At 34.1% G+C, this 14114-nt stretch overlaps 1 protein-coding gene across 4 annotated transcripts in view; it reads left to right on the top strand.

Annotated features, from left to right (window-relative positions):
• The window catches only part of CACNA2D1 (calcium voltage-gated channel auxiliary subunit alpha2delta 1), a 413517-nt gene extending 400955 nt beyond the window's left edge, over positions 1–12562 (top strand). For 3 of the 4 annotated variants that reach the window (XM_082781189.1, XM_082781188.1, XM_082781191.1), the window contains one exon: positions 7814–12562. In XM_082781189.1, the coding sequence (XP_082637315.1) occupies positions 7814–7930 (117 nt within the window). In that variant the 3' untranslated portion in view covers positions 7931–12562. Of the gene's footprint in view, positions 1–933; positions 1234–7813 lie in introns of those variants that run through there. The other variant, XM_082781192.1, reaches the window with a different exon arrangement.
• Positions 12563–14114: the final 1552 nt, after the last annotated feature.

Raw genomic sequence — 14114 nt, 5'->3', positions numbered from 1 at the left:
ACCTTCTTGCCTGATAACCTCTCTATCACTAAACATACTGTTCACTCTAGACCATAGTCACTCTACTTCAAGTATCCCATGATTTACATAAAATTTAAAGCTGCTTTCTTATCTGCCTTTCCTGTAACCATTGTACTTTCACACATGATTCTGACTAAAAAATAAAATAAAAAATCAGCAAGCATAAAAATGATCTGCCTGCAGTGCTGTAAAAGTCAACTCTTCTGTGGATTTGGCAAACAGATCCACAAGATAATCCTGGTTTAGAACTAGTATTTTTTTATTAGTATTTCCAGTAGTATTTAAGGTGTTGTTAAATGGTTAAAGTCATCTGTTCTAGGATGTTGTTCCTCTTAGAAATTCTGCAAATGTGTATTGACCTTAGGTCAGATTCCTAATAAGTACAAAACTGTGTTTCTTTTCTGAAATCAGCAAAGCTATGCTGCTTTAGTCCTCCCTGTGTTGTATACATTATTATAGTTTTAAAATAAAAAATAACTGTGCCAGATACATAATTTATTTTGAAAACTATCTACATACTTTATGAAAGAGAACGTATTTAATTTAGAATGCTCAGAAAATCATCTTAGTGACTGACAAAGGTTAAACAAAGTTGAAAAAACATCATGAAGCTGGCTAAATTTTGGCCACTGTAAGCATTCCAAATCCTTCTGATACTATTGTGCGTGAAAGTACAAGTCTTGCTCACTAGCTTGGTGTGCTACTCAGTGTGTAAGTCATGTGTTTTGTAACAGTGGATTATTTTGATTAAGTTTATTTGCAAAATTTGCCACGAATCTCTTGCTCTTGGGTGGATGCTTTCACATTAACTCTGCTAACTGCCAGCAAACTGCATGATATCTCATCTTGTATGTCTTTTTTTCTGTGTTTTCTTTCTTTTCCTCTACTTGCTACTTTGCCCGTTATTAATAGGATCAGCCTATATGCACAACGAGTCGTGCCTCTGCCATGACGTCCGCTCCTATCTTCATTTTTCTGCAAGTTTTCATGTGGTGTGGATGGTCAGTTACTTTCTCTAATTTTTTGTTTTGTTCTTGGCTTATAAAAATTAGCAGACTTTTCTTTTACTGAGTGTACAGAAGAAAACAGATTGAAGCAGGTTCCAAAAGTAACAATCTGGGTAAAGTAACAATATTAAGGGAAAATAAATACAAAAAAAAAAAAAAAAACCTGTCTGGAGCCTTATAAATCAGAATTACAGAACACAAGAGCCTCTCCCACAGCAAATACAAAGACACAGGAACCTGTGGGGTTTATATGGTCAACTCTTTGAGATTACATATGTACCGAGTCAGTATTATTCCCTTCAAAACATTATCCTTCTAATGAAATACATGAATACATGAATTTCTGCATGTTGACCTAGTGCAGACTCTCAGGTTCATAACAAAAGCCCTGACATTTTTGACTGTGTTGTGTTTAATGGTGTGAGAATTTCTAGTACTGTGCTAGTGACATCTATGCATGAGAAGTGCTGATCTAACGAGAATAAAATTCATGTTGAACTAGTATACTGACAGGGTTTCTGATCAATATTATTGCCCAGAAAACCACTAGGTGGAGATACTAACATATCTATCAAAGTAAAGCCAACTGACAGCAGAAATGAAACCTTAGAGGCCAGTTTTCAGAGTTAGTGTGGTAAAATGTTAAAAACTGTAACGAACTAAAAAACTTCTTGTATTAATGTATATTCTTTTTATATTCTTTTTATACTTGGGGGAAGGTTCAACTAATATCACTTGAACATCAGTGAAGAAAGCTTAAAGTTATTTTTAACAGCTGTAATTGAGTAATTTTGATGTTTTGTATTTTGTATTTAAATAATCTCATTTCTAGCAAACCTAGGATCTTGCACAGAGATGGCTGAAGGTTGTAAGGAAGGGTGAAAGTCCTTTCCCCCAAGCCAGTGATATTTCACAGTGACATCTAGATAACATCTCATGTGCTTACTTGTGCAATTTGCTCTGCAAGTAACCTTATTTTAATTAAAAAGCTACTCTCTAATGTACATAAGGCAGCGACTCACCTTGAGCTGAATTCTTTATGGCCATAACAATCTTTCTCTTCAAGAAGGCAAACAAAAATACTTACAGTTAAAGATCCATGAAACATGATTTTAGTTGATAGACTTTTGGCAGCAGAAAAATATAAAAGTAATTTTGTTCATCCATTCTGTTTTTACTAAACTTGTGATTTTGGTAACAGGTTCAAACTGGGCATTAATCCGCATAGTTTTATTAAAGTCACTGAAGCCAACATAAAATAGCTGATCAAGTTCAACTTTTTTTTTCCTTCTTTTTTTTTTTTTTCATCAACCATAACAGAATAGTCTCTATCACCCCTAGAATACCCTGCTCGTACTGGTTTTGTTTGCCATATCTTAGAATAAAAACTACAAGATTTTAACTCCTTCTGGGAATACCTTACTTCTATCAGCTCCCAGGGATTCTCAATTACAATTGAGTATTTGAGTTTTGAGAGTGAATAGCACACCAGACAACTGTAACCATATTGATAGGACTGACTGTATGCTTGGTCTGTGGGTGGGTGGCTGTATGGCTTTGACAGTGTCGTGTGGTAGTCCAGACAAAGGAAGATAACAGAAAATTTGTGAAACACAAATCCAGTGATACCTGAAATAACTCATAAGTACAAGCAGAGGTGTTTTCCATGCAAGATGGAGAGCTTATAATAAATATATGCTTATAATAGGTATAACTTTGAAGTAGTCATTTGATATCAAAGGTCAGCTCAGAAGTTCTTTGGCAAGTACCTTTGCTTTATCCTATTCATGGTATAACATGATGGATCCTGATAAAAGTTTCAAGATAAAGTTTTGATGTATGAAATAGTTATAGTATACCTCTAAAGCAGAAACAAGTATGTATATAGACTTAGGTGTGTATCTATATGTATTTTAATGTTTGTCTTTAAAATTTTGGACTGGCACAGCCTTCCAGGAAATATTGATGTAAAGCAATGAATATGTGGTTTTGATACTTAGCAATGAAAGTATGGTTTTGTTAAGATGTTCATTTGCATTTTCCAAGTACTGAATCATTTTCACAGTGTATAATGTTGTAAAATAACCCTCTCAGGAATTGTCATAGTAAGACATGACATGAAGGAGATGACATTTGGATTTGATGCTTCTTCACCTCGAGCATGGAAGGAAATTTGACATGTGATTTATTAACGCAAGAAATTTCTGATACAGTTTTTATGAAAAGAAGTTGGCTAAAGAGAATTATTTTCAATGAAATAAATGCTCAAAGAGAAATAATATACAGAGTATTATTTAGAAGGTAACAGAGGGCTTCGCCAACTAATTTGTTCCATATTTAGCACTCCTGAGTGTACATAGTAGTGACTAATGGGTTGGAAAATTTCAATGAAACTACTTAGAAGGTAGTTCAGTGTCTGATTGCACTGGCAGAGGTAAAGAGTGAAAATTTTGATATGCAATTTGTTATAAAAAGATATAAGAAAGTTTAGAAGTAATATTTACAGGAAACACTTGAAAAATTCTCTTAAAACTGAGGAATGTGTTCTCAAATACAACATCTTGAGGACCACTCAGAACTGAGGTTTTGCTGAAACTGGCTCTGTTCTCATCCAATTTAATGATGGGATTCCACTTAATTCAGTAAAACTGCTGATTCTTTGAATTTGTGTAAATATGATATAATTGGACTTTCTTCACTTTTTTTTTTTTTTTTTTTTAATTATTACTATTTCTTTTAAATTTCAAGCAAATGAGAATTACAGTGTGCAATGCTGGGGATGAAAAAGTATTTTAGACAGGATTCACTGTAATTTCCTAGCCACTATTATTTTTGTCCTGTATTGGGACACAAAATAATAATTCATGCCAGAGAGAATATTTAGAAATTATTCTTAGCAGAACTGCTGGTTTACCACTGTCAATTGGTCTACAAAACTCAGAAATTCAATTTTACTTTGATCAATATGATGCTGAGATCTTACCTGCCTTGAAATATGTGGATAAATCTTGTGTACTTTTGTCTATTACAGTTTAACTCTGCCATTCATAATGAGAAAGTGTCTCTCCTCTGTGAGGCTTCCAAGACATTCTTCATTATGTGAAGTTCTGTGTCCTTTAAAAGCTGTTCTGTGTAGACTTAGAGTGAGAGCAAAGGTATTAGAATATTTCTTTTCAACCCATTAGGAATACTACGTAGTGTAACAGTTTAATTTTAAAAGTTAAATTATGAGACTTAAATAAAACATCTCAAAAAGCAAATAGAAATGGGCAGTAAAGTGGAGGATTTTTTTTTTTTGTGTTGTTTTCCAAGTACGTGTAGTGGTAGGATTAATTCATCAATATAAATTACACAATATTTGGTCTAATGCAGGAGTGACATGAAATCTGAATCATGAAATCTGTATAATGGAAATGTCATCCCTCTTTATTCATCTGGATGCCATTTTCACTATGATCATATTTTTCCTTTCCTATCATGCACAGATTTGCTTTAAAGCCTTTAGTTACTTCTTATATTTTCTCTAAATATCTCTCTTCTGTTGGAAATTTTTAAGCTTCATGCTTACCTTTAGACTATTTCTCCAAAGGTGATTCTTCTAAGTAATTTATGTGATGTACAAAGAGGTAACACTGTTTAAGTACAAGTTTAAGTTCACTGAATACGTGTGAAGAAACCTTTACTGATATTACTGTTTCTGATAGTAGTTCCTGTGAAGAATAAAAAACACAGTTATTTTTAGGCAGTTTGAATGGAAATAAAGCTACATGAGTAGACACAATGCAGATGCAAAAAGTGGCAGAGCCAAACTAAAAAAAAGCCAAACTAAATTAAAAAAAATAATAAAATTAAAAAGTTCAGTGTATCTTCAAATCTTAGTGTCCTACTCCAAATCTATTGCACTTACATAGAGTTCACTTAAGACTTGTTTGTTGACTGGAAGCAGGAGTTTTTAACTTGCAAAGTGCCATCAACTAGCAAAAGATTAAGACAGTATTACAGAACTAAATTATAAAGCTAACAGATGGCAGAGACATGTCTGAAAATTGCTACTATTGATAAGAACAGCAGCTAACATGAGCTACTTACTTTAGGACAGAATTGAATTATTTATTTATTTTTGCTGAGGAATATCAGGAATATCAGTGCTGTTTTTGTCTTTTTTTTTTTTTTTTTTTTTTTTACATCTAAATTTCTTCATCCAAGTGAATGTTATAATTCCTGTGATTTACTGAGTTTAATTTGTCTACTTGATCTGATTTCCAGTAAGTTTATTCCAAACTGATCTGGTTCCTATGGCCTCTCTGCTTTAAAGAATACATTGCTTGTGGTGAGAATTTCATGAAAGTGTTTACCCCTAACAACTGATACACATTGAAAACTCATTGAAATCATTTGGTATGCCCTGTAATCCCCAAATTACCTCCTTACACTTCTGTTACCAAGCAGTTGCACTAATCCTGTACTTGGCAGTGTGCTTTTTTTTTAAATTCAAAACTTCCTACCATCATTTTTAGTATATGTTGTGGAGAGGTCATCAAAATTCTTTATCAGCTTTCCTAATTTCTGGTTTATATCTAATTTGCCATTTTTATGTGCTTTCTTGTTCTTGCCCATTTGGGTAAATTTTATTTTCATTCCTTAGCTACTGACCTTTTCCCCGTTTAACAGCCTGCTTAATCTCTGATTCATGCAGAAGTTAGGAATTTATCTATTTATTTATTTATTGTAGTTGAAGTTGTTCCTTTTCTTGATGTTGTTGTTTGTTTTAATTGTGACATCTGTTTTACCTCATTATCCAATGCAGTATTTCTAAACAGCTTTTTGTGTTGAGGGTCTTGCTTTTTGGGCTGCTTCTTCTAGGCTTTTTCCTGTTTTTTATTTTTATTTTATTTTTAATTTTATTTTTTTTTCTTCCTGTCTTTCCTTTATAACTATTGTTTATAGTTTTCACGTAGTTCCCTTTCCTGAGTGTTTTGTGTTGAATTGTTTTGGCCTGATCTTTCACATGGTAATGCTAAGCCCAACTGCATTGTGATCTACAGAGCTACTAGACCTGTACTAAAGAGTTATAGAGCAGCTTGCTACTAGTAATTTTGAAGTGGGCCCTATGCACCACTGATGATACAAAGACTGTTCCAGGAGGCTATCATTTGTTTTATCCAAAAATGTGATCTCTACATCTCTTTGATAAGGCATTGATGCAGTCTATATAAGGCCTCTCTAATCTCATATATTGTTCCATGATTTATACTGTCACGTTGATCAGGTGGTCAGTAATGTATTCCTAGTATTAATTTCTTATTATTAGACTCTAAAATGTTATACTCACAGGGATTCCATCATGCTTTCCTTTCCCTGTAGTATCTTATCACAATCTATGATCATTTACATATCACCATCCAGCTGTATGTCCTACACCACCATTCTTACCAAGCTGGTAGTCCGACAACGATCTATCCTACTGATTATTCTCCTTCTACTGCATCTCTGTGATATGTGTTATTTTGAGGTGCTTGACTGATGACTTGTCTTCATTATCCTATCTTAATTTTTTGCTCCTAGAATTGGTGTAGAATAACTTGAAAGATTTGCTTAAGGATGTGCTGGTAAATTGAAGGCATTTTAATGAGCCTCCCTTTTTTATTCTGTTTGTACTGCTTATTTTTCCCCTGGGCTTTTCTGAGGCACATTAAATATTAGTTATGCTTGCCTCAGAGGCATGTCAGTTTGAACGAGGAGCTGTTCCATGCTCATTGGCTTTTCTCTGCTTTCTGCTTTAAGTGTTCCTCTGAAACCTTTGGCATTTCTGTATGAGCAGCAGGGCTGTGTTAAAATTAAGGTGTACTCTGTCCTTCCTGCACTTTTCTCCTGTTCAAGAAGCTTCCCCAGTTCCTGAGGGCACCAAAGTCCCTTCCCACCTACACTGTTGTCTTGTTCTTGGAGACTCTGAATATCTTGGTGTGAATAAAGGGAAAGCATCTTTTTATAATATGGGTATAGGATACAGTGAAAACAAGCAGCAGAAGAAATATTGCCAACCTTTATAACTACCCATGAATCTCGGATTTGGTAGACAAAGCCATGCAAGGGATGGCTGAAACGTTTCCCTGGAACTTTAGATAAAAGATATTACAGCCAACAGAATATGTATCAAATACAGGATTTGTATTCTTTTTTTTTTTTTTTTTTTTAGCATACCTTCATCTGCAGAGGATATTCTTTTTAATGTGTGGTTGTGTTGATGTAATGGGAATGAACAGTCTGTTATTTGATTTCGTACCTTGAAAAGATATTTTTTTTTTTCCATCTTTCCTTGCAATAAAATGATACTCCAAATCTCCAAACTGATGTAATTTTAAGTAACATAGATGTGGATTACCAGGGTCCCCAGGTATATTTCATAGCATTTCTTGTTTCATTGTGTAAAAATCCTGTCTAGTTCATAAATGACTGCAGTAAGCCTTGTAAGTATTTAATTTTCCCACCCCTGAAGTTAATGTAGTAATGCCATTCCATGTTTCAAAAATAAGACAAACTTCCTAGAATTTCCTAGAATTATTTGACTGTGCTTGGTTGTTGTTGTTGTTGTTTTGTTGTTGTTGTTTGTTTGTTTGTTTTTTGTTGTTTTTTTTTTTGTTTGTTTTTTTCACAAAATAATGTACTTACGATGAAAAATGATACCTCAAGGTTAATTCAAAATACCAAAGCTTAAAATGTAGATAACTTATCAGGAAATTTAGATGTGATTAATGTTAAATTATTTTTTCTTTTCTTGTCAACAGGAAGATTCAGCTGACTGCGGTGGTGTCTCTGGTCTGAGTCCATCACTGTGGTCTATGGTAGGAATTCAGTTGGTCCTGCTTTGGCTGTTATCTGGCAGCAGACACTGTCAGTTATGACCTTGCTAAACCAAAACCTGCATAACTTAATCAAGACCCGGCCAAAACAATAGCCTCAATTTCATTTTAAAAAGGGTCAGCTATTCAGACAGCAGCAGAACAGCAATGCTCATGTCTGGTTATCACGCGTTGTGAGACTCATAAAGGCACCTGCAGTGGCTGCATGTTGGAGTATCAGATCCTTAAACGTGTGTGAATGCTGCATCATCTATGCCATCTGAACAGAATTCTGTATGTGCTTCACTGGGGAATCTAAGGGTGTGGGTTTTTTTGTTTGTTTGTTTGTTTTTTTTCATTTGTTTGTCGTTGTAATCTTGATGACTTAATGTAAAAGGGCTCCCCTGAAAATAGCTTATGTACATGATGTTCTTTTAAGCTTTGAATTTCTTGAAGATTTATATTCTTTTACATGAACATTTATTTATATAAAATACAAGAAAAAAAGAAAATATGCTCCCCAATATACATTACTAGCACCACAATGGCTGCTTTGAACATCAGTTTTGTCCAAACTACTTGAGTGAAATGAAGATATTAGCTAGTCTTCATCAGAAGCTCAGCGTGATTGAAATGCTTTATGATGAGTGGTTTATTCTTCCAAAGTTAATCAGAACGGGTATCTTGAAATGTTTTGGTAAGCTGGTAACTTGTTAATTTAAAAAAAAGGAGAAAGGAGGAAACTCAAAATAAAAAGGTGCTTGAGAGTTTAACTAAAAAACAATTCTCATATTAAACTTGGTGTTATTTTCTATCAGAAAAATCTTAATTTCAATGTAATATTCACCTCCTTTTCACAATACAGATATATATAAAGCTGGTCAAGTCCTTCAAAGGCTCAAAGAAAAATGCTTGTGAATAAGAAATGTATTTGTGATATTTGAACGTTGGTTTCCAAGGGTATTTTGCATGATGATGATGCTATGTTACTGTTTTTCAGTTAGTTTTCTTTGATGGTAGAGTATAGTCCATTGAAAAGGTAAATGAGTGGTTCTTTTATTGTGTGAGAAACTGAACATTGCAATGTGTTGCAATCAAACCATATTAAAATATATTATGAAACAGAGTTCTCTGAATATACTGTGCAATGAAAAAGCTGAGAAAATAGGGTAAATTTAGCTATCGTAACAAAAAGTTTGAGTTGGATTTTTTACAGAATAGGAATCTCACATGAAAACCTGTGTACAGATATTTTAAGTATATAAAAATCAGATTTTACATATTTATTTTTGAAAGTATATGTTCACTAAGGTTCATATCAGGTTCCCCCTTTGTTTGCTTTATATGAAATTCATCCATAGTATTAAAACTGATTCTATTGCTATTTATTATTGAAAATAGCAAATTTAACAGCAAAATTACCTGGTTGCTGAGATTGGGAAAAATCTAAACAAATGGGGAGCCTTGAATCTGTATGTATGCACATTGATACTTGATTGTGAATAATAATTTTAGAAGTTGTTTTTATACAACCTCATTGGTGATACAGATTGGTGCAGTAAATTACAATATTACAGTGTAGCATAGTGTTGATGCAAAATATGATTTGCGCTTTTTTCTAGTTTTCAGAACTAAACAGTATTGCAAGACAGCTAAACCAATGAATGTGCAACTCTGCTGATATTGTATAATTCTGCTAACAACTGCAATATGCAAATATTACCATGGCACAATACACTAGCTCTTTAAAAAATAAGAAAATGCAAAGCATTGGTATGTGTATGCTGGCAATTGATTGATATAATTTTGATCATGTCAAAAGCTTAAAGAAATAATTGGGCATGCATTAATATCCTATGAAACCAGAAGATACTACTCAAAGCCATGGCATGGCTTAAAAGATCAGACTTCTACTGTAGTTGTACCCATAGCTGGTTTGTTGTTTTTCTCATGTACCTTGTCTCCAGCTATGTATTTTCTTCTGTTTGGGAATACAATGAGTGAAAACAGTAAAAGCTGACCTTCTGTTCAGTGGTCAAATTTAGCATTTAAAAAAACATCTTTAGCAAAGTCATGGGGTTAAAATTACAATTAACTGTGTTGGATGACTTCAGGTCCTCCTCAGGGAAGGTGAGGTAATTTTGATACTATGGGTGAAGATAATCTTGGAGCTCTTCCTTCCAGTTATATTACTGCACTTCTCTTCACCCTGTCACCAGCTATCACCTCATAAAAAATTGGTTTGAGACTTTCTAATGCTGAGATTGCATCCTGTATTTTTTCTTAACATGGTAAATTGAAATCTTATGGAGGAACAAATTTTGTAGGATTAGGCCAATACTTAGTACACTTATAGCTTTTACTTTAAGATTACTTCAGATTCACATTACTTCACATTTTGGTCTTTTAATTTCTTGAAAGACTGTCAGTATATTAAGCACTATATATTTTTCACTTAGCTACCCAAAAGCTACTCAAAAGAAACCCTTCATGGAAAAGTTATTTTATGTGTATGTTAGAATAGTTTACTTACACTGGTGAGCCATACTCTAAGCTACCAGATAATCATTCGATTAGAGTCCGTAGGCAGAAAGAAAGATGGCACTAAACCATGCTGCCACAGAAAACAGCTGGGGCTTTTGCTCTCATCTCACTTCCCTTAGAGGGCTCAAATTAAAAAAAGGAGGGAGAAGCCCATGCAATGCAGACACCTTAGACTTCCTGGGCTATCCAAAGAGAAAAATATTTTCTGTTCCTCTCCTCTGTCCCTTTGTAGGACTTGAAGAAATAAGTCTCAATATAAACACCTAGCCTTCCAGCCATTAAACTCAGGATCTGGCTTTACCTTTGAACAGGTAAAAATGAAATATTGGCTTCTGTTTGTGTAAGAAATATATATATAGAAATGTTATTACTGAATATATTTAAGTGATATCCAAGTGATAATCAAGATTTGTTAAAATGCATTAAAGTGATATTACTGAATATATTTAAGTGATATCCAAGTGATAATCAAGATTTGTTAAAATGCACTACCTATATATCTACAAAATACAAAACACCAGAAAGCAAATGCAATGTGAACATTAGCTATCTCAAAATGTGAAGACCAGTGAGTTACAAATAACTTCCATGGATAACAACTTATTCTTATGCAGAAGAGTATAATTACTCTCACATAATGTATAATAGTCATCTTCTCTATAAGAAAATAAAATTGATCCTAGGCTTTAAACTGAGGCATTTTCATGTTATAATATGCTGTAAAAAGATTTATTTATTTTTTTTAGGTCAGATAATAAGCTATGTCGATATTTGCTCAGATCCTTTAAATAGCACTAAGGGACAGAGATAAACTGCTGGAACTGTTTTAGTTTACACAGAAGTCATGCAGCCTAATGTATGTCTGACAAATACCCACCATTAAAGTTCTTACAGCATGGCATTCTACAAAATGTGATCTGAGGACTTAACATGAAAAGTTTCTTTTTAAATTTTCATTTAAACAACCAGCATTACTGCCAAAACACTGACCGTGGTCCATATTTGTAACAGGTTTTTAACATGACATAGAAGGTTTGATTGACAAGATTTTTAGGTCCTCTACCTTTAAGATTTTAGTATGATCTTTTTCATGTTTCTAATGCTTGAGGCTTTATTGCTTAACTTGACAAAAACAAAACAAAACAAAAAAATAAACAAAAAACACACAGTGTTGCTGCCATTTGTAAGTTTTCCTATAATATTCCTTTTACTAACTTAAAAACTGGCCTTAATGGGTTCAAATAGGCAGTATCCCTTTTAAGTGACCTTTGCAACCCAAGTGTTACTTGCTGTTGAGAGTTTTTTGGTATCACTGAAGAGACATTAAGAACTTTTTTTTTTTTTTTTTTCTCATTAACATTTAAACTCAGAAAGTGTGCTTAGTATCGCTTAATTTCAGAACACAACCTCAATCCCACTGGTCCTAAAAATTCAGATGCTAACACAATGGTTATTAAGAAGTATATTAATGCCTACAAGGCACTTCGATGTTCTGATATTTTTAGAATGACAACTAAAGGTGAAATCTTAATAACTCTTTCCTTAGCTGAAATTTTACCCTAGCTTCACCAGATATCCAAGCCTCTAAAAAGGCCAGATTTCTTTTTTATTCTTCCATACCACAATGTTAATATTGTTAATACTCATTGTACACTACTGTAAAAAGATTAAAACAAAGTATCTGAAAACAATTCAAGCATTTTGAAAAGTTAGCCTCACCCTCTTCCCAGCTGCTTGCATCTGTACCATTTATGGTTTAAAAGAAAAATATCATCTTGAAGAAATAATTTCACTGAGGCTAAAGGGGTACTGTCTTGTTCAGATGCCATGAAAATGCGATTGTGATCTGACAAAGCTGTCTTCTCTTCTTGTGTTTTATGGAATATCTGGATCATGCTTTCTGGGATACTTTTATTGAAATGCTCAGTGTGCGTTTCTGCAAAAAAAGGCTTGATTGCTTTTTACAAGGCAAGCAGGTCTTTCTCCCTTTTATTGTGTTCTCTTGACACTTTTGTGGAACTTGACAAGCCTGAAAAAATAATTTTTTGTAAAAATTTGTATAATAATGTTATAAAAAGTTTATAATCCTAGAACTGTTGTGTTAATCCTTGTGCAAAAACAGTATATTCAGAATAAAAGTTTATCATTTAAAATCAACAACTACTTGGATTTTTCATTCTGTGCGATAAAAACTGGAAATAATGGCTGCATAAATAGCTGAATAATATGTCTGAATTTGCTACATAATTGCACACAAAAATCTGAAAGAGAGATTTTCCGAAGAATAGAGAGTGACTTAACTAGATCATACTGGGGATTAAAAGAGGATGTGCAGCAACCCCCCATTTACGGCTGTGAAAATTTCAGAAAGTTTAAAAAAAATGACCAATGAAACTGGGAGTCTGTAAAGCAGTCAGTGAAATAATAGTCTGTAAAGCATCTGAAGTAGCCCCGTTGTTTTGAAACAATTACTTTTGGAAGGACTGTCATTTACTAACTTGTAAACATTGATGAAGTCCAAGAGCTCATTCACATGAAGAAGCAGACTAAAATCAGATGGCTCAGATGGTGGCTGCTCAAGTTGCTGCCCCACCTCTGGCAAAGATCACAGCCTGATTTATGAGCCAGCTTCTGTACTGCTGCAGTTCTCATCTAAGGATTAAATTCAAAGTGGATCTATGTACCTTTACAAACAGTCTCGAGATGTTTAGGAGTTACTTCACTGGGTTTTTAGATTTAGTGTGGTGGGAATGGTAATCTCCATCTAAAGGGCTGGGCAGATGGCTGCAAGTGGTAACTGCTTCAGAAGCCTGATTTTAATCCTTTGCTGCGTATGTGTCAAAGCCCAAAGAGAATGGCAGTCATAAATTACACTGGATTTACGGAATCCCTGGGGAGTCAGATAAGAGAGCAAGAAATCAAATGCAGATTCTAATGCTGCAAAGTACCCAATCGCCCATGTGGAAATGCTACAAGGCAGCACATGACACTGCAGATCAACATCCAGAGATTACTGGCCTCAACTAGATTAAACACTGCCGTGTAACGACATGATTACCCCCACATGCTGAACTAATTGTATCATGTTTTCTGTATGCTGAGTGCCATTGAGATGCAAAAATAAAGAAACCACCAAATCCCTTCCCAGTACATGTTTAATTTCAATTCTGTATTACAGTACTCTATTCATTAAGCACCAGGAACCAAGGCTTTCAGAAAACAGAGCCTTTGTGTCGTGGTTCCTCCCACCCCCCAGTTTCTGGAATTTACAAGCAGATCAATTTAGGAATGGCTGCACTGCAGTGAAATATTCTATACTAGTCCCCAGTGCAAATCGAGCCGGAATACACTTTGCCTGTCACATCATATTATTTTGAGAGATGACTTCACATTGTCCAATGCAGCATTATTGCTGCTAACCATCTACAAAAAAAAAAAAAAAAAAAAAAAAAAAAAAAGAAGATTATGTAACAGCTATGTAGTTATGTTATAAAAATCCTTCACTGTCACATCTATTAGCCCAGTGCTCCTAAGTGGTACAGCGTTTTATCTGCCTGTTGCACTGTTGCAAAGATATTGAAAACAATGTCTCTCTTTCCAATAGGCTGTTCTAAACTTTTATTCCCGAAGTGTGTATGGGGGAAAATTGAGGGAAAATGAGATTTTCAGGAGAATGATTTTATCTAGATTCTAACTGTATTTC

This window comes from Aythya marila, assembly GCF_965140915.1.
Source record: "Aythya marila genome assembly, chromosome: 1".
Classification (NCBI taxonomy): Eukaryota; Metazoa; Chordata; class Aves; order Anseriformes; family Anatidae; genus Aythya; species Aythya marila.
Note: the sequence above shows the minus strand (reverse complement) of the source record. Positions and strands in the feature narration are given on the sequence as shown.